The sequence below is a fragment of the Phyllobates terribilis genome, unplaced genomic scaffold (assembly GCF_046119375.1).
Source record: "Phyllobates terribilis strain yellow unplaced genomic scaffold, ASM4611937v1 Scaffold_13__5_contigs__length_258822181, whole genome shotgun sequence".
NCBI lineage: Eukaryota > Metazoa > Chordata > Amphibia > Anura > Dendrobatidae > Phyllobates > Phyllobates terribilis.
This window is the reverse complement of record NW_027362773.1, coordinates 160374338-160394220: the sequence shown is the minus strand read 5'-3', so window position 1 is coordinate 160394220 and position 19883 is coordinate 160374338. Positions and strand designations below refer to the sequence as shown.

At 51.4% G+C, this 19883-nt stretch overlaps 1 protein-coding gene across 1 annotated transcript in view; it reads right to left on the bottom strand.

Annotated features, from left to right (window-relative positions):
* F2 (coagulation factor II, thrombin) overlaps positions 1–19883 on the bottom strand; it is a 56348-nt gene that overhangs the window by 24952 nt on the left and 11513 nt on the right. The window contains exons 2-5 of the mRNA XM_073658901.1: positions 5741–5901; positions 5155–5179; positions 3661–3714; positions 1270–1375 (exon numbers count right to left, since the gene is read on the bottom strand). Coding sequence (XP_073515002.1) covers positions 1270–1375; positions 3661–3714; positions 5155–5179; positions 5741–5901 — 346 coding nt within the window. The remainder of the gene's footprint in view (positions 1–1269; positions 1376–3660; positions 3715–5154; positions 5180–5740; positions 5902–19883) is intronic.

Genomic DNA, 19883 nt, shown 5'->3' with positions numbered 1-19883 from the left:
TGATGATGACCACTACTGCTGCTACTGGACACAGCCACTGCTGCTATGAATTTTCACTGTTATTTGCTTTTTTCACTTTAACCAGAAAATCTGCTGCTGGGCCGCACGACACCAGAACACAGCTACAGGAGTCATAAGGGTGGGACACCTGACGTCATATCTAGCTGCCCATTAGCATCCAGAGCCCCTCCCCCTCCAACTCGCAGCTAGCAGGAGGGGAAGGAGCGCTGGACACACATGACCTGCCTGTCCCTGCTCCTGCCTGAGCACATTCTGCGAGTAGGGCCGCATGGCTAATTATCTATTCACTGCCAGTCCCTCCTCCTCTTTTCTTATAGGCTACTGATCACATGCTGGCTTTCTCCCTGCTGATCCTCTACAACTGTCAGCGGCGCTGCGGACCGGCTGAAAAACCCCAACGGCCCGGTCCTGGTCCGTGGACCGGCGGTTGGGGACCTCTGATCTAGACCATCGAGATCATTTCATGCATGATAATGCCCCATCTCATGCTGCACATAACACATCTGCATCTCTGGCTGCTGTGGGCATAAAAGGGGACAAACCTATGGTGTGACCCCCATGCTCCCCTGACCTCAACCCCATTGAGAACCTCTGGAGCATCATCAAAAGGAGTGTCTATGATGGCGGGAGGCAGTTCACATCTAAGCAACAGCTGTGGGAGGGTATTCTGTCCTCATGCAAAACAATTGAAGCAGAAACCATCCAAAACCTGACAAATTCAATGGACGAGAGAGTTCAGAAGCTCCTTTCGAACAAGCGGTCCTATGTGCAAATGTAACATCACCTAGAATAAAGTTTTGAGTTGAAAACTGTTTGATTTCAGTGTGTAATAACCTGCTAATGCTTATAATTTCACAAATGACCATTTTTTTGTTCTTTATTAAAATGAAAAGGTTGAAAACTCTGCTGTGCATAATAATTTGGAACATGCATTTTGAGTGCAGTTTGAGTTTTTTATTTTTTAAAAAATATCCTTTCAATTGTACTCTAATAGTTATTTGACTGGAAAATTACAATGACTGCAATTCATATAGGTAATTTGGGAAAATCTGAGAAAATATTATTTGCATAATAATTTGGAACACAGTGTAATTGCTGGATCAGATTGGTTTGTCTGCAGTCTGCATCTATAGAGAGACATAGCTCAGCGTAGGAGCTGTGTGCACAAAACGGTAGCTTTTTTTTGTTGATGGTATTTATGCATTTTGAGATGAGGCAATGTACAAGTAATGTGAACCCAATACTTACTTAGTCTTATGAGGGAAGTTACTGGCCCAGTACTGACATTCTCGCCCCGACCTGGTGACGCTGATGGTTCCTAAGTAGTTCTGACCCAGTCCGTCCGCACAGTCACCTGTCAATCAGGAACAGAGGGAGGTCACTCAGCGAGCGATCACTGGAGTACGGATGTCTACCATTATTATCACTAGTACCGAGTTATAACCACGTGCAGTGAGGCCTGCGCAGAAGAGACAGTCTGCAGGGAAGAAATGACCTGCAGAGAAAAGACGGCCTGTAAAGGAGAGACGGCCTGCGCAGAAGAGACAGTCTGCAGGGAAGAAATGACCTGCAGAGGAAAGACGGCCTGTAAAGGAGAGAAGGCCTGCGGAGAAGAGACAGTCTGCAGAGGAGAAGTGACCTGCAGAGGAAAGACAGCCTGTAAAGGAGAGACGGCCTGCAGAGAAGAGACAGTCTGCAGAGGAGAAATGACCTGCAGAGTAAAGACGGCCTGTAAAGGAGAGACCGCCTGCGGAGAAGAGACAGTCTGCAGAGGAGAAGTGACCTGCAGAGGAAAGACGGCCTGTAAAGGAGAGACGGCCTGCGCAGAAGAGACAGTCTGCAGAGGAGAAATGACCTGCAGAGGAAAGACGGCCTGTAAAGGAGAGACGGCCTGCACAGAAGAGAAAGTCTGCAGAGGAGAAATGACCTGCAGAGGAAAGACGGCCTGTAAAGGAGAGACGGCCTGCACAGAAGAGACAGTCTGCAGAGGACAAATGGCCTGCAGAGGAAAGACAGCCTGTAAAGGAGAGAAGGCCTGAGCAGAAGAGACAGTCTGTAGAGGAGAAATGGCCTGCAGAGGAAAGACGGCCTGTAAAGGAGAGAAGGCCTGCGCAGAAGAGACAGTCTGCAGAGAAGAAATGACCTGCAGAGGAAAGACGGCCTGTAAAGGAGAGACGGCCTGCGCAGAAGAGACAGTCTGCAGAGGAGACATGACCTGCAGAGGAATCACGGCCTGTAAAGGAGAGACGGTCTGCGCAGAAGAGAAAGTCTGCAGAGGAAAAATGGCCTGCAGAGGAAAGACGGCCTGTAAAAGAGAGACGGCCTGAAGAGAAGAGACAGTCTGCAGAGGAGACATGGCCTGCAGATTAAAGACGGCCTGTAAAGGAGAGACGGCCTGCAGAGAAGAGGCAGTCTGCAGAGGAGAAATGACCTGCAGAGTAAAGTCGGCCTGTAAAGGAGAGATGGCCTGCGCAAAAGAGACAGTCTGCAGAGGAGAAAGAGCCTGCAGAGGAAAGACGGCCTGTAAAGGGGAGACGGCCTGCAGAGAAGAGACAGTCTGCAGAGGAGAGATAGCCTGCAGAGGAACGACAGCCTGTAAAGGAGAGACGGCCTGCAGAGAAGAGACAGTCTGCAGAGGAGAAATAGCCTGCAGAGGAAAGACGGCCTGTAAAGGAGAGACGGCTTGCAGAGAAGAGGCAGTCTGCAGTGGAGAAATGGCCTGCAGAGGAAAGACGGCCTGTAAAGGAGTGACGGCCTGCAGAGAAGAGACAGTCTGCAGAGGAGAAAGAGCCTGCAGAGTAAAGACAGACTGTAAAGGAGAGACAGCCTGCGCAGAAGAGACAGTCTGTAGAGGAGAAATGGCCTGCAGAGGAAAGACGGCCTGTAAAAGAGAGACGGCCTGCGGAGAAGAGACAGTCTGCAGAGGAGAAATGGTCTGCAGAGGAAAGATGGCCTGTAAAGAAGAGACAGCCTGCAGAGAAGAGACAGTCTGTAGAAGAGAAATGGCCTCCAGAGTAAAGACGGCCTGTAAAGGAGAGACAGCCTGCAGAGAAGAGACAGTCTGCAGAGGAGAAATGACCTGCAGAGGAAAGACGGCCTGTAAAGGAGAGACGGCCTGCAGAGAAGAGACAGTCTGCAGAAGAGAAATAGCCAGCAGAGGAAAGACAGTCTGTAAAGGAGAGACGGCCTGCAGAGAAAAGATCGTCTGCAGTGGAGAAATGGCCTGCAGAGGAAAGATGGCCTGTAAAGGGGAGACGGCCTGCAGAGAAGAGACAGTCTGCTAAGAGATGCAAGTGGAGAGAGAGACTCCTTCCCACATGAGTGCTGTTCTGAATAGAGCAAGGTCAGGTGTAAAATGTAGCAGCAGTAGCTGGACATCGGGGGGTGCTAACGGCTGATGCTGTGGGTAGGGGGCCACAGAGTTAGCTGCCACCCACCCCATGCCGCTGCGCAGCAGCAGAGACCCCCGGAGACACCTTGTGCCTAGCAGAGACCAGTGAGGGACGGTGATGCTGCAGGCAGATCCGCCATATGTAATATGTCCTCATATATAGACACTATAGAAATATGTTATATGTGCCCGCCATGCCCGAGTGCCCGAGTCACCGTGAGAACATGGACAGACAGACGGCTCCTCACCTGACATACACTGGTCCAGGGTTTCTCTCCGTGGCTTATTTTCAGGATGACAAGCTGTAAACGAGCAGGAAGAGATCATTTATTTAAAGCCCACAGGCAACATTTATAGAAAGTAACGACGATCACCAGGATCCTGCGGGGGATCCTACAAAGCAGAAAAACTTATGTGCAAAGAAGATCACTTGGAATCTGCTGCAGGATTCACCACAAAGTTCAACCTCTGCACTGCAAAGAGTTAAAACTGCGGCGAAGATCCACAGAGGAAAGTGACTCGCTGGGTCGGATACGAAGCGGATTTTACAGAAATCTGTGGAGGAAATCCACAATCTTCCACCAGCAGCGTCCATTATACTGCGGACATCGAATCTGCAGCGCCGGTCAATTTCCACTGCAGCGTGTGCTGCTAGATTTTATGACATTAGATCCACGGCTTTAATACTGTAACACTCAACGATTTTGTATCTGGGATACCTGGATGGAAAAAAACCCTGTGTGAACAAACCCTAAGGCTATGTTCACACGTTGCGTTTTTTTTTTTCTAAATCAGAAACATGTTGTGTTTTTTTGCTGCGTTTTTTTTTCCTGCAGGCAAAACCTGCTCTCTTTCACATTAAAAAAACAAGCTCAAAAAAGCAGGTTTTGATGAGCTTTTGCTGCTTTTTTTTGCAGCGTTTTTGCACTTATTCATTGCTTTTAATGGGTGAAAAATGCTGCCAAAAAGCTGATAGAAGTGACATGCTGAATTTTGCAAAAAGTTTGACAAAACAGTCAGGACAAAAAAAAAACAATGTGTGTGCATGACATTTCTGAAATCTCATAGACTTTGCATAAAAAAAAGCAGCAAAAAAACGCTGCAAAAACACAACCTGTGAACATAGCCTAAGGGTATGTTCGCTTGAATTTTTTTAAAAAAACTAGCATTTTCTGCTTCAGAATCCATATGAATTACACTCAGGATTAATCCCCCATTGTCTTCAGTTGGAAAACACCATTGCTGTTCACATGGAGCCTTTTTTTCGGTGGCTACTCTGCTATGCAGATTGTTTGTGGAATCGGAACCAAAGTTAACAATGAAGTCACAAAAACAGAGGACAAAAAAGAACGTCAAAAACTGTAAGTGCCTTTTTTTAGGGAATTTTGCATAAAAAAAAAATCTGCTTCAAATACTCTGAATACATGTCCTAATAAATGGGAAACGCTGCTATAGAAGCAACAAGTCAATGGTTGTGATATTCATGCTCCAAATTTGAGAGGTGAAAACTTGAGAACAGCACACAAAAAACACTACGAAACTTATTTTCTGTGGTTAATGTTTGTGTATCTGTGTACAGGATCCTGAACGTCCTGCGCCCCCCCAGGACACGCTGTGCCAGTATATACTCATCTGCATTGCTTCATGTCGGGGCCCCCCGGTGACCCCTGAACTATGGGGAAATCAGCAAATACACAGACACAAGTGCAGCGAGATGAGCGACGTCTTTCTTCACTACTCACATTGATAATGTCGCCAGAATGCGTCCTGAAATACAGAAGACACAGGGCTGTAAAGACACAGGAACTTTATACTGAAGGCTTTCCTCCAGGTCATCACCACCATAATGCAACTATATGGAAGTCCTTAAAAGTGTTAGGACCCCCATTGACCCCCATTCTCCTCAGTCTGCAAAAATGATAAAAATGGAGCTGCAGGTTCAGCCTTGCCGCTAGATTCATCTGTATGACACTGAAGATACCCTGCGCTCCGGTATCGTTGCCAGTGTCATAGATTTGGATGGATCGATAGGGATCATATCTGACCTGCTGAGGACCATGGTGAACACAAGTCTAGTTCTGAAAATCCATGGGAGTCCCAGAAGTGGGACCCTCTCATTGATCGAACAGATGGATAAGAGGTTGGAATTTCCAAGGATTGGATTGGCCAGTCAGAAAGCCAAAGGCTCCTCACGAGGGGCCAAGAGCAGAAGACAACTTTGCAGCAGGTCTCCTGTATTGACGGAGGGGGGACCCTCACAATTATGAATCTAAGCATAAGACACGTATACATATAAACATCACATGGGCGATAATCCAATTATCTCACCGTGGCGGGTTTTGACTCCATTATCTCCCGGGCTTCCTCGTAGTTACATATCTCCTCCATACATTCTCGTTCCATATTTCCCTTCTTCAACTCCTCGAATAGTGAATTAGCTCTGCGGGAACGTTTCAGGACAGACATGGCCTCCTGGTCGCTGATGAACACTGGCAGGAGATAGGAGACTGATCACAATATGGACTGGTCAATGAGACTCTGAAGTGACAGCCAATAGTCCACAACATCCAGTTATTGGACTGGACCTTTGGGTGCTCGATTTCTCCAGAATGGCATAATTAGGGATGTCCAACAATCCAGAATATCCAATAGTAAACCATGACTGCTCTGTGATATGTCTGTGGCTCCTCTGGGGAGGTGTTATGTGTTGCACTGTGATATGTCTGTGGCTCCTCAGGGGAGGTGTTATGTGTTGCACTGTGATATGTCTCTGGCTCCTCTGGGGAGGTGTTATGTGCTGCACTGTGATATGTCTGTGGCTCCTCTGGGGAGGTGTTATGTGTTGCACTGTGATATGTCTGTGGCTCCTCAGGGGAGGTGTTATGTGTTGCACTGTGATATGTCTCTGGCTCCACTGGGGAGGTGTTATGTGTTGCACTGTGATATGTCTCTGGCTCCTCTGGGGAGGTGTTATGTGCTGCACTGTGATATGTCTGTGGCTCCTCTGGGGAGGTGTTATGTGTTGCACTGTGATATGTCTGTGGCTCCTCTGGGGAGGTGTTATGTGTTGCACTGTGATATGTCTCTGGCTCCTCTGGGGAGGTGTTATGTGCTGCACTGTGATATGTCTGTGGCTCCTCTGGGGAGGTGTTATGTGCTGCTCTGTGATATGTCTGTGGCTCCTCTGGGGAGGTGTTATGTGCTGCACTGTGATATGTCTGTGGCTCCTCTGGGGAGGTGTTATGTGTTGCACTGTGCTATGTCTCTGGCTCCTCTGGGGAGGTGTTATGTGCTGCACTGTGATATGTCTCTGGCTCCTCTGGGGAGATGTTATGTGCTGCACTGTGATGTCTTTGGCTCCTCTGGGAAGGTGTTATGTGCTGCACTGTGATGTCTCTGGCTCCTCTGGGGAGGTGTTATGTGCTGCACTGTGATGTCTCTGGCTCCTCTGGGGAGGTGTTATGTGCTGCACTGTGATATGTCTCTGGCTCCTCTGGGGAGGTGTTATATGCTGCACTGTGATGTCTCTGGCTCCTCTGGGGAGGTGTTATGTGCTGCACTGTGATATGTCTCTGGCTCCTCTGGGGAGGTGTTATATGCTGCACTGTGATGTCTCTGGCTCCTCTGGGGAGGTGTTATGTGCTGCACTGTGATATGTCTTTGGCTTCTCTGGGGAGGTGTTATGTGCTGCACTGTGATATGTCTCTGGCTCCTCTGGGGAGGTGTTATGTGCTGCACTGTGTTATGTCTCTGGCTCCTCTGGGGAGGTGTTATGTGCTGCACTGTGATATGTCTCTGGTTCCTCTGGGGAGGTGTTATGTGCTGCACTGTGATATGTCTCTGGCTCCTCTGGGGAGGTGTTATATGCTGCACTGTGATATGTCTTTGGCTCCTCTGGGGAAGTGTTATGTGCTGCACTGTGATATGTCTCTGGCTCCTCTGGGGAGGTGTTATGTGCTGCACTGTGATATGTCTCTGGCTCCTCTGGGGAGGTGTTATGTGCTGCACTGTGATATGTCTCTGGCTCCTCTGGGGAGTTGTTATGTGCTGCATTGGGATATGTCTCTGGCTCCTCTGGGGAGGTGTTATGCGCTGCACTGTGATATGTCTCTGGCTCCTCTGGGGAGGTGTTATGTGCTGCACTGTGATATGTCTCTGGCTCCTCTGGGGAGTTGTTATGTGCTGCACTGTGATATGTCTCTGGCTCCTATGGGGTGGTGATATGTGTTGCACTGTGATACGTCTCTGGCTCCTATGGGGAGGTGATATGTGTTGCACTGTGATATGTCTCTGGCTCCTCCGGGGGGGTGTTATGTGCTGCACTGTGATACGTCTTTGGCTCCTCTGGGGAGGTGTTATGTGCTGCACTGTGATATGTCTCTGGCTCCTTTGGGGAGGTGTTATGTGCTGCACTGTGATATACTTCTTTAGCTCCTCTGGGGAGGTGTTATGTGCTGCACTGTGATATGTCTCTGGCTCCTCTGGGAGGTGTTATGTGCTGCACTGTGATATGTCTCTGGCTCTTCTAGGGAGGTGTTATGTGCTGCACTGTGATATGTCTCTGGCTCCTCTGGGGAGGTGTTATATGCTACACTGTGATATGTCTTTGGCTCCTCTGGGGAGGTGTTATGTGCTGCATTGTGATATGTCTATGGCTCCTCTGGGGACGTGTTTTGTGCTGCTCTGTGATATGTCTCTGGCTACTCTGGGGAGGTGTTATGTGCTGCTCTGTGATATGTCTCTGGCTCCTCTGGGGAGGTGTTATGTGCTGCACTGTGATATGTCTCTGGCTCCTATGGGGAGGTGATATGTGTGGCACTGTGATACGACTCTGGCTCCTCTGGGGAGGTGTTATGTGCTGCACTGTGATATGTCTCTGGTTCCTCTGGGGAGGTGTGATGTGCAGCACTGTGATATGTCTCTGGTTCCTCTGGGGAGGTGTTATGTGCTGCACTGTGATATGTCTCTGGCTCCTCTGGGGAGGTGTTATGTGCTGCACTGTGATATGTCTCTGGCTCCTCTGGGGAGGTGTTATGTGCTGCTCTGTGATGTCTTTGGTTCCTCTGGGGAGGTGTTATGTGCTGCACTGTGATGTCTTTGGCTCCTCTGGGGAGGTGTTATGTGCTGCACTGTGATATGTCTCTGGCTCCTCTGGGGAGGTGTTATGTGCTGCACTGTGATATGTCTCTGGTTCCTCTGGGGAGGTGTTATGTGCTGCACTGTGATATGTCTATGGTTCCTCTGGGGACGTGTTTTGTGCTGCTCTGTGATATGTCTCTGGCTCCTCTGGGGAGGTGTTATGTGCTGCACTGTGATATGTCTCTGGCTCCTCTGGGGAGGTGTTATGTGCTGCTCTGTGATATGTCTCTGGCTCCCCTGGGGAGGTGTTATGTGCTGCACTGGGATATGACTCTGGCTCCTATGGGGAGGTGATATGTGCTGCACTGTGATACGTCTCTGGCTCCTCTGGGGAGGTGTTATGTGCTGCACTGTGATATGTCTCTGGCTCCTCTGGGGAGATGTTATGTGCTGCACTGTGATGTCTTTGGCTCCTCTGGGAAGGTGTTATGTGCTGCACTGTGATGTCTCTGGCTCCTCTGGGGAGGTGTTATGTGCTGCACTGTGATGTCTCTGGCTCCTCTGGGGAGGTGTTATGTGCTGCACTGTGATATGTCTCTGGCTCCTCTGGGGAGGTGTTATATGCTGCACTGTGATGTCTCTGGCTCCTCTGGGGAGGTGTTATGTGCTGCACTGTGATATGTCTCTGGATCCTCTGGGGAGGTGTTATATGCTGCACTGTGATGTCTCTGGCTCCTCTGGGGAGGTGTTATGTGCTGCACTGTGATATGTCTTTGGCTCCTCTGGGGAGGTGTTATGTGCTGCACTGTGATATGTCTCTGGCTCCTCTGGGGAGGTGTTATGTGCTGCACTGTGTTATGTCTCTGGCTCCTCTGGGGAGGTGTTATGTGCTGCACTGTGATATGTCTCTGGTTCCTCTGGGGAGGTGTTATGTGCTGCACTGTGATATGTCTCTGGCTCCTCTGGGGAGGTGTTATATGCTGCACTGTGATATGTCTTTGGCTCCTCTGGGGAAGTGTTATGTGCTGCACTGTGATATGTCTCTGGCTCCTCTGGGGAGGTGTTATGTGCTGCACTGTGATATGTCTCTGGCTCCTCTGGGGAGGTGTTATGTGCTGCACTGTGATATGTCTCTGGCTCCTCTGGGGAGTTGTTATGTGCTGCATTGGGATATGTCTCTGGCTCCTCTGGGGAGGTGTTATGCGCTGCACTGTGATATGTCTCTGGCTCCTCTGGGGAGGTGTTATGTGCTGCACTGTGATATGTCTCTGGCTCCTCTGGGGAGTTGTTATGTGCTGCACTGTGATATGTCTCTGGCTCCTATGGGGTGGTGATATGTGTTGCACTGTGATACGTCTCTGGCTCCTATGGGGAGGTGATATGTGTTGCACTGTGATATGTCTCTGGCTCCTCCGGGGGGGTGTTATGTGCTGCACTGTGATACGTCTTTGGCTCCTCTGGGGAGGTGTTATGTGCTGCACTGTGATATGTCTCTGGCTCCTTTGGGGAGGTGTTATGTGCTGCACTGTGATATACTTCTTTAGCTCCTCTGGGGAGGTGTTATGTGCTGCACTGTGATATGTCTCTGGCTCCTCTGGGAGGTGTTATGTGCTGCACTGTGATATGTCTCTGGCTCTTCTAGGGAGGTGTTATGTGCTGCACTGTGATATGTCTCTGGCTCCTCTGGGGAGGTGTTATATGCTACACTGTGATATGTCTTTGGCTCCTCTGGGGAGGTGTTATGTGCTGCATTGTGATATGTCTATGGCTCCTCTGGGGACGTGTTTTGTGCTGCTCTGTGATATGTCTCTGGCTACTCTGGGGAGGTGTTATGTGCTGCTCTGTGATATGTCTCTGGCTCCTCTGGGGAGGTGTTATGTGCTGCACTGTGATATGTCTCTGGCTCCTATGGGGAGGTGATATGTGTGGCACTGTGATACGACTCTGGCTCCTCTGGGGAGGTGTTATGTGCTGCACTGTGATATGTCTCTGGTTCCTCTGGGGAGGTGTGATGTGCAGCACTGTGATATGTCTCTGGTTCCTCTGGGGAGGTGTTATGTGCTGCACTGTGATATGTCTCTGGCTCCTCTGGGGAGGTGTTATGTGCTGCACTGTGATATGTCTCTGGCTCCTCTGGGGAGGTGTTATGTGCTGCTCTGTGATGTCTTTGGTTCCTCTGGGGAGGTGTTATGTGCTGCACTGTGATGTCTTTGGCTCCTCTGGGGAGGTGTTATGTGCTGCACTGTGATATGTCTCTGGCTCCTCTGGGGAGGTGTTATGTGCTGCACTGTGATATGTCTCTGGTTCCTCTGGGGAGGTGTTATGTGCTGCACTGTGATATGTCTATGGTTCCTCTGGGGACGTGTTTTGTGCTGCTCTGTGATATGTCTCTGGCTCCTCTGGGGAGGTGTTATGTGCTGCACTGTGATATGTCTCTGGCTCCTCTGGGGAGGTGTTATGTGCTGCTCTGTGATATGTCTCTGGCTCCCCTGGGGAGGTGTTATGTGCTGCACTGGGATATGACTCTGGCTCCTATGGGGAGGTGATATGTGCTGCACTGTGATACGTCTCTGGCTCCTCTGGGGAGGTGTTATGTGCTGCACTGTGATATGTCTCTGGTTCCTCTGGGGAGGTGTTATGTGCTGCACTGTGATATGTCTCTGGTTCCTCTGGGGAGGTGTTATGTGCTGCTCTGTGATATGTCTCTGGCTCCTCTGGGGAGGTGTTATGTGCTGCACGGTGATATGTCTCTGGCTCCTCTGGGGAGGTGTTGTGTGCTGCACTGTGATATGTCTCTGGCTCCTCTGGGGAGGTGTTATGTGCTGCACTGTGATATGTCTCTGGCTCCTCTGGGGAAGTGTTATGTGCTGCTCTGTGATGTCTTTGGTTCCTCTGGGGAGGTGTTATGTGCTGCACTGTGATATGTCTTTGGCTCCTCTGGGGAGGTGTTATGTGCTGCACTGTGATATGTCTCTGGCTCCTCTGGGGAGGTGTTATGTGCTGCTCTGTGATATGTCTCTGGTTCCTCTGGGGAGGTGTTATGTTCTGCACTTTGATATGTGTCTGGCTCCTCTGGGGAGGTGTTATGTGTTGCACTGTGATATGTCTCTGACTCCTCTGGGGAGGTGTTATGTGCTGCACTGTGATACGATTCTGGCTCCTCTGGGGAGGTGTTATGTGCTGCACTGTGATATTTCTCTGGCTCCTCTGAGGAGGTGTTGTGTGCTGCACTGTTATATGTCTCTGGCTCCTCTGGGGAGGTGTTATGTGCTGCACTGTGATATGTCTCTGGTTCCTCTGGGGAGGTGTTATGTGCTGCACTGGGATATGTCTTTGGCTCCTCTGGGGAGGTGTTATGTGCTGCACTGTGTTATGTGCTGCTCTGTGATATGTCTCTGGTTCCTCTGGGGAGGTGTTATGTTCTGCACTGTGATACGTCTCTGGCTCCTCTGGGGAGGTGTTATGTGTTGCACTGTGATATGTCTCTGACTCCTCTGGGGAGGTGTTATGTGCTGCACTGTGATACGTCTCTGGCTCCTCTGGGGTGGTGTTATGTGCTGCACTGTGATATTTCTCTGGCTCCTCTGGGGAGGTGTTATGTTCTGCTCTGTGATATGTCTCTGGCTCCTCTGGGGAGTTATGTGCTGCACTGTGATTTTTTTTTAAGCTTTTTTCACTGTTTTCAGAACATTAACAATAAGAACATGGAAGAGTCCAGGAGCCATTTGGTGAGCTGCATATCCTGCTACATGTTCACAGACTTGCCAGTGGAAAAGCCAAACTTCACATGCCAGAAATGCAAGCTTGTGTCCCTGTTGGAGGAAAAGTTGCGAAATCTAGAAGAGAGGTTAACTACCTTGAAAATCATTAAGGAAGGTGAAGAGTTCTTAGACAGAGCAGAATTATCTCTTCATGATTCAGAAAGAGAAGAAATTCGAACTGCACCTGACGAAACAGAGGAATGGAAGCATGTGACCCACAGAAGCAGGAGGATCGAGAGGCAGTCAGCACCCATACTGCTCAGGAACCAGTACCAGGCTCTCACGCAGGAGAACCATGAAGAAATACAGCAAAATAAGACTTTGCCAGCAATGAATAACCTTGTAAGCCCTCAGAATCCTCCTGGATGGAGAAAGAAGAATGTTGTGAAGAAAAAACGGAGAGTGGTGGTCATGGGGGATTCCCTGTTAAGAGGAACAGAGGCCGCTATCTGCAGACCAGACATAACCTCAAGAGAAATGTGCTGTCTTCCAGGAGCAAAAATTAAAGATGTGTCTGACAGGATATCAAGACTCTTCAGATCTACAGATCACTACCCATTCCTGCTAATACATGTGGGGACAAATGACACCGCAAGAAAGGACCTGGAAACCATCTGCAGTGACTTTGAAGACTTAGGCAAGAAAGTGAAAGAATTGGGAGCGCAGGTGGTCTTCTCATCCATCCTCCCAGTGGATGGCCATGGAACAATGAGGTGGAATAAGATTCTACAGGTGAACAACTGGCTACGTCGATGGTGCCGTCAACAAGGATTGAATTACCTATACGATGGACTACTTGCTAGAGATGGGGTGCACCTTGCGAAGACTGGAAAACATGTATTTGGAAGTCGCCTTGCTACACTTGACGCGCCCCTGGGCCTGTGTCGCGCTGCGTTGCGCACGCGGGAGCTTACCCGGAGCCGGATCTCTTGAGGGTTGTAGTCTCGTGGCGGCGACCCGGTCCGCGCCCAGGGAGTCAAACTGAGCGGCGATGTACTAGCAGTAGATGGTTGGTGACTACGCCACCCGTTGAATGCAGCTATGGAGCTGCCGCTGCAGGGCAGACCGCTGAGGCCGGTGGAAGGATGGTGCAGCGTGGATGGTATAACCCCCAACGGGAGGGGTATGGCCTCAGGGCAGCCGACGTGGATGATGGGGGTAGCAGGAACCACTCAGAGACGGTGCGGTGTAGTTCAGGGTCTTTACTGGTGACAAAGATAGACCCTCCCGGAGTACTTGCTAGTGATAGGGGCCTGGTCAGTCCTTGAGCAGATGGGATCTCCCCTGGCCAGGCGGAGTTGTAGGCCTTCCCAACTAACTATACTCTTCTGGCTACCTTGCTAGAGGCGGGAATAAGTAGCCCACGTCCCTGAGTGTACCGTGTGGTGCTCACCCGTATGGCCGGTGACTCGGGGCCTTCTAATGGCTTCCGCTCCACGATGGCGGTGCTGGTCCCACGCGTGTGACCGTGCCTTCGGGCTTCTGGGCCAGAGGACCTGAAATCCTCTGCCGGACGGTTTCTGCTGCTGGGTAGGAGTTAGTCCCCACAGCCTCGGTCTCCGGGTCCGGTAAGAAATCTTCTCAGTCAGGGCGAGCTCTGTAGCTGCCAGCCCCTGACTCGTTGTAACACTGCTCCCCACAGAGCTCCTGATGTTTCTTGCTATGCTGCTTCTCTTCTCTACTCTTGTTCTGTCTTCTTTCTCACTCACTCTGCCTCAGCCCCGGGTTTATATAGGGGAAGTCCTTCCCCTCCCAAGACTGGGCAGGAGGTGTGGCATGCACAGGATCCCTGACCAAAGGACCTCCCACCTGCTCTCAGACGTAATATCTCTATCACTGTGGCAACCAGACCCCTGGGGTGTCACATTCCCCCCTAGTGAAATTTAGTACTCCGGGACTAAACATATTTTTTTTTTAGAAAAACATAACAAGGTATAACAATAACAATACAATAAGAAAAACACATAAGATGGTTACGGCGTGTCCGCAACCGGGTGCAGTTTTGAAAAGCAAGGTGTCCATTTCACCAAAACAGGGAGACGTAACCAGGTAGGGGCCTGTCCTGCCCCGAGTCCTTAACAGTCTTTAGTCCATCCTGGGTTACGCTCCAACTATGTACAAGGATTCCCGGTAAATCCACCAAGGACTCCTAAAAAGAACTAGAAACACAAAATTATACACAAGCAACTATAAACAAGTAAACATTATAAGATAGCTTAAACATTTAGATCCTCCAACGTGCGGGTAGCTGGCCTCTAGTGGCCCTAGTGGACCTACGGAGCTGACTGTCTGGCCCTGAACTACAGGATGTAGGAGCTGCCAAGGGTAAACTGGGCAGCTGTCCATGGGCCCTCTGGCTCACTAGGGGTATGGCATGCTCACTATAAGCAGAGGGTTGATTTTCCGGGTCTGCTTGTGTAGAGTCTTCTGCCTCCTGGACCGGCTGTTCTTCCAGCTCTACCGGTTGCTCCGTAGGTTCTTGGGATGATGGTTGGAGGAAGGTGAGTACGGGTACCACAACTGCACCATTGACTTGAGTCCAAGACCGAGGGAAGTCCCCGAGCACGGTACTAACCATATCTTCCCTTTCCTCTACGGGTCGATGGTCTTCTTGTTCCTCTTCAGGGTTCCTCAGTTGTTCGGGACACTTCTTCAGGTGGTCCCGGGATACAATGGCTGTGGTTTCCCCTCCGTCTTTACTGATGGTACAGACCTTCGGGTTTTCGTGGCTTGAGGGCAGTACGGTGTACGGGTCCTTCTCCCACTGGTCGTCCAACTTGTGGAGCCGTCTCTTCCTCTTCAAGACCTGCTCTCCGGGTACCAGGGGAACAGCGGGAGCATACTGGTTGTAAGTTTTCTCTTGTCTTTCCCTAGCCTGACAGAGACTTCGCTCCACGCTCTCCTGTACTCTCCGGTACTGCTGCTGCCTCTCTGTGTCCCAGTCTGTTTCTGGTGAAGTGTCCTCAGGTGTCAGGACTCCCATTTCCAGGTCAACAGGTAACTTACCAGGTCTTGCCCTCATTAGGTAAGCCGGGGTACAGTTGGTGGAACCTACCGGGATGTGGTTGTATAGGTCCACCAGATCGGGCAACTTTTCAGGCCACAGACTGCGTTCTTCCAGGGGCAATGTTTTTAGAAGATCCATTACCACCTGGTTCATTTTTTCACAAAGTCCATTAGTCTGCGGATGGTAGGGTGTCGTCCTTATCTTCCGGCAGCCATACAGATTGCAGAATTCCTGGAAGACCTCCGCTTCAAAGGCAGGTCCCTGGTCCGTCAGCACTTGGTCCGGGTACCCGTGTGGACGGCAAAAGTGCTGCTGGAAGGCTCTAGCTGCTGTTTGAGCCGTTAAGTCCTTGACGGGGACGACAACCAGAAACCGGGAGTAATGATCCACGATGGTTAACGCGTAGACGTAGCCACTTCTGCTTGGGGTCAGTTTTACATGATCCAAGGCTACCAGTTCCAACGGTTGCCGGGTGACGATGGACTGCAGGGGAGTCTTCTGGCTGGCGCGGTCCTTCCTTCTCAGGTTGCACGGGCCACAGTCTCTGCACCACTTCTCAATGGTTCCCCTCATGCCTACCCAGTGGAATCGCTCGCGCAGCAGGAACTCCAGCTTCTTCCACCCGAAGTGTCCAGCTCCGTCGTGGTATGCCTCCATCACCATGGCTGCGTCTCTTCGTGGCACCACTACTTGCCAGAGTAATTCATGCGTCCGGGAGTTAACCATTCTGCGGCACAACTTCCCTTTGTAAAGGAACAGTCGACTCTTCTCTGCCCATAGTTGTTTGGCTTCCTCCGGAGCGTCTGGTTCAAGGCGAGCCTCCGGCCGAGTCAGCATCTCCTTCACCAGTCGGACGGCAGGGTCGCTGTCTTGCGTTTCCGCCCAGTTGTAGTGAGGTAAGGGGTTCAACGTAGCAGCCTGCTTACTCCTTACCTGGTGGGAATACTGGATAGTCCCATGACGGTGGAACGCAGGGAGTTCAATTTCTTCCAGTCCCTCCGGATCTTCTCCTTCGTCCGGCAGGTTGGGCATCCTGGACAGGGCGTCCGCGTTAGTATTGGAGCGCCCTGCCCGGTATTTGATTATGAACTCGTAGTTGGACAGACGGGCCATCCACTTCTGCTCCAGGGCACCGAGTCTTGCCGTGTCCAGGTGTGTCAACGGGTTGTTATCCGTGTACACGGTGAACCGGGAAGAAGCAAGGTAATGCTTAAAGCGCTCAGTGACTGCCCATACCACGGCCAGGAACTCTAGCTTAAATGAGCTATAATTCTCGGGGTTCCTTTCGGTGGGTCGCAGTTTTCGGCTGGCGTAGGCGATTACTCGTTCTTTCCCCTGCTGGATCTGGGACAGTACGGCTCCTAGCCCGATGTTACTGGCGTCGGTGTAGAGGATGAAGGGCTGGCTATAATCCGGGTACGCCAAGATTTCATCCCCCGTGAGGGCCATCTTCAGCTGGCGGAAGGACTCTTCTTCTAGCTCTTCCCATTTGAAGGGCGGCTTCTGGTTCTTGGCCTTCCGGGACTGGCCTATCAGGAGGTCCTGCATAGGCGCTGCCTTTTTGGTGAAACCGGGAATAAACCTTCGGTAGTAGCCTACCAACCCGAGGAACTGCCGCACTTCTTTTACGCTGGAGGGGCTTGGCCATCCCTTAATTGCGGTGATCTTATCGGGGTCGGGAGACACTCCGTCAGCGCTCACCACGTGTCCCAGGTACTGCACCTTTGGTTTCAGGAGGTGACACTTGGAGGGTTTCACCTTTAGGCCGTAACTCGCCAGAGCTTCGAACACCTCCGCCAGGTGTTTCAGGTGGTCCTCATAAGTTTTGGAGTATACGATGACATCGTCCAGGTACAACAGGACCGTCTCGAAGTTTCTGTGGCCCAGACAGCACTCCATTAATCGTTGGAAGGTTCCTGGGGCGTTGCAGAGTCCGAACGGCATGCAGGTGAACTCACTAAGTCCCATCGGGGTGGTGAATGCGGTCTTCTCCCGGTCCGCCTCTGCTACAGGAACCTGCCAGTACCCGCTAGTGAGATCCAAGGTAGAGAAGAAGTTAGCAGATCTTAAAGCAGCCAATGACTCCTCTATCCTTGGTAAGGGGTACGCATCCTTGTGTGTGATACGGTTGATTTTCCGGTAATCTACACACATCCTCATGGTGTTGTCTTTCTTTTTGACTAAAACTAGCGGGGCTGCCCAGGGGCTACAGCTATCCCGGATTACCCCAGCCTCCTTCATGTCTCTAAGCATCCCCTTGGCGTGTTGGTAATGTGCAGGGGGTACGGGTCGATACCTCTCTTTTATGGGAGGATGATCTCCCGTGGGGATGCGGTGTTCTACCCCCTTGACTCGCCCGAAGTCTAACGGGTGTTTACTAAACACTCTCTCATACTCTTGAACCACCCGGTAGACTCCCTGTTTCTGGTGGGAGGGAGTGGAGTCAGTTCCCAAGTGTACTTTCTTAGAGCCGTTACCTTCCTCCGGGTGAGATGGAGGCAAGGGTTCCACAGACTGTATAGAGTTTTGGTTGATGGTATATAATTTTGCTAGCGTGGCATACCGAGGCAGGTACACTTCCCTCTCCCCGATATTGATTATGCGAACGGGCACCCTCCCATGGCGTACATTGACCACCCCCCGTGCTGTCAAAATGGTGGGCCTACTGTCTGAGTAAACTGGTTCTACCATTGCCTGGTAATCTCTACCTCTCAGACCAATAGCTGCCCGGCACCAAATCATCATTTCGCTTTTTGGGGGCATGGCAATAGGGAAAGGGTCACACATTCTTACGCCACCAATCTCACCGCCGGAGAGTTCCACCTGTTGCCGTCGCATCAGTGCCCGGATCTCTTTCTGGAGCACTCGCTGCTCGCCGGAGCTGGCGTTCTTGGCAACCTGCTGTAGAAGGAAAATCACCTCTGCAAGACAATTCTCAATTACATTAGTTCCTAGAGTTATTTTTGGGTGGCTCTCATGTTTGTCAATGTCTACAATGATCAGTCCCTGTGCTGCCAGTTCGACTCTACCGATTTTGATGGTCACCTCTTTAAATCCGATCTGTGGCACGGGCTGGCCATTGCTGGCGATGATACTCAAGTCGTCGTCAGGGTAGCGGGTAATATCCGAGTCATTCCAGTACTGCTTAAAGAGCACGTACGGGATAGTGGTGACCTGTGACCCGGTGTCCAGTAGGGCACTCATGGGAATGCCATCCAGTACCACAGGCAAGACTGGACGTCCTCCCACATATCTGTCGCGCCAGTTCGATGGGCCTGGTGATCTTTTTCCTGGGGGTTGGCCCTCTACCCCAGGTTGTGCCCGTTTAAAGAACAGTACCTTTCCATATGTCCGGGTTGATTGCAGCGGCGGCAGATGGGTCGTCCGTCCTCGCTGTATCGGTCACTGGGTCTTCCTCTGGCCGGTGGGGTCCTCCTTGGTCGACGCCACGGGATGTCCTCCGGTCCGGATGCCAGCTGGATCTTCCCTGGGGTGGAAACCTGTAAAGACTGCACAGTTCGGGTTAGCGCAGCAACGCTCTTAGCTAGCTCTTGGACCTGATGGCGTAGGTCTGGAGCCGGGTCATTGTCCAAAGCCTGCGCATCAGCTCCCACAGGCCCTGCCGACAAGGGCGCCGCCTCCTGGTGGTAAGTGATAGCTGGGCGCCTGTGGGTCACAACGCCACCCGGTGCCGGTTCTCGGAGCACCCGGATGGCTCTGTCCTTGAACTGTGCAAAGTCCAGATGGGGATCCTGTAAGGCCATTGCCCGCAACTGGGTTCGGTGGGCATTGCAATATAAACCCTCTATAAATTGTTCAGTCAACAGCCTGTCCTCGTTTCCCACCCCATCAGGGTCGGTCTGCTTTATGGCCCTCAGGGCCTCTTGTAGGTTTAGTGCATAGTCCCTTATACTCTCATGCGCTCGCTGCTTGCACCCGTAGAATCTAAGCTTAATCTCGGCTGAGGTGCGGGTATCAAAGGTGTCCTTCAGCCGGGTTAGTATCCCTGCGACAGTCTTCCTCCCAGGTGGCCAGGATTTTACTTCCCTTTTGGCTGCCCCGGTTAGTTGGGCCACCAGGATGCTCACTTTTTGCTCTTCTGTGAGGGGGTACACCTGGAAGAGGCTATCCAGCTTTTCTCTAAAGTCATGCAGGGTATGTGACTCCCCTGAGTACTGGGGTAGCCAAGCTGCTCCCGGGATATAGGGCATGGTGAAGGGCATAACTGCAGCAGCGGTGGCGCTGGCGGGGGTTGAGGCAGTGAAGCTCTCCTCCGTATCCGACATCTTCCTCCCCCCTAGTGGACCGTGGCCTACCTTGCGATGATCCTGTTCCGTAGGCCGCGGCTCCGCAGTGGATCGTCAGGGTTGAGGACCTTCCGTCGCGCTCCGGTGACGTCGGCGTCTGCTGGGCTCCTTCCAGGACCTTACGCAACGTCCGGACGTGAGGCGGGGCTTCAGTTCTCGCGCGCTTTCGGAGTCCACGCCCCTCTTCTTCCCGCGCGGCGTCCTCAAGATGGCGTCCAATGGCGGGAAAACTCCACGGATGGCGGGAAGAAGGTCGAAGATGGCGCCGGATGGCGGGAAAACTTCGCGGATGGCGGGAAGAAGGTAGAAGATGGCGC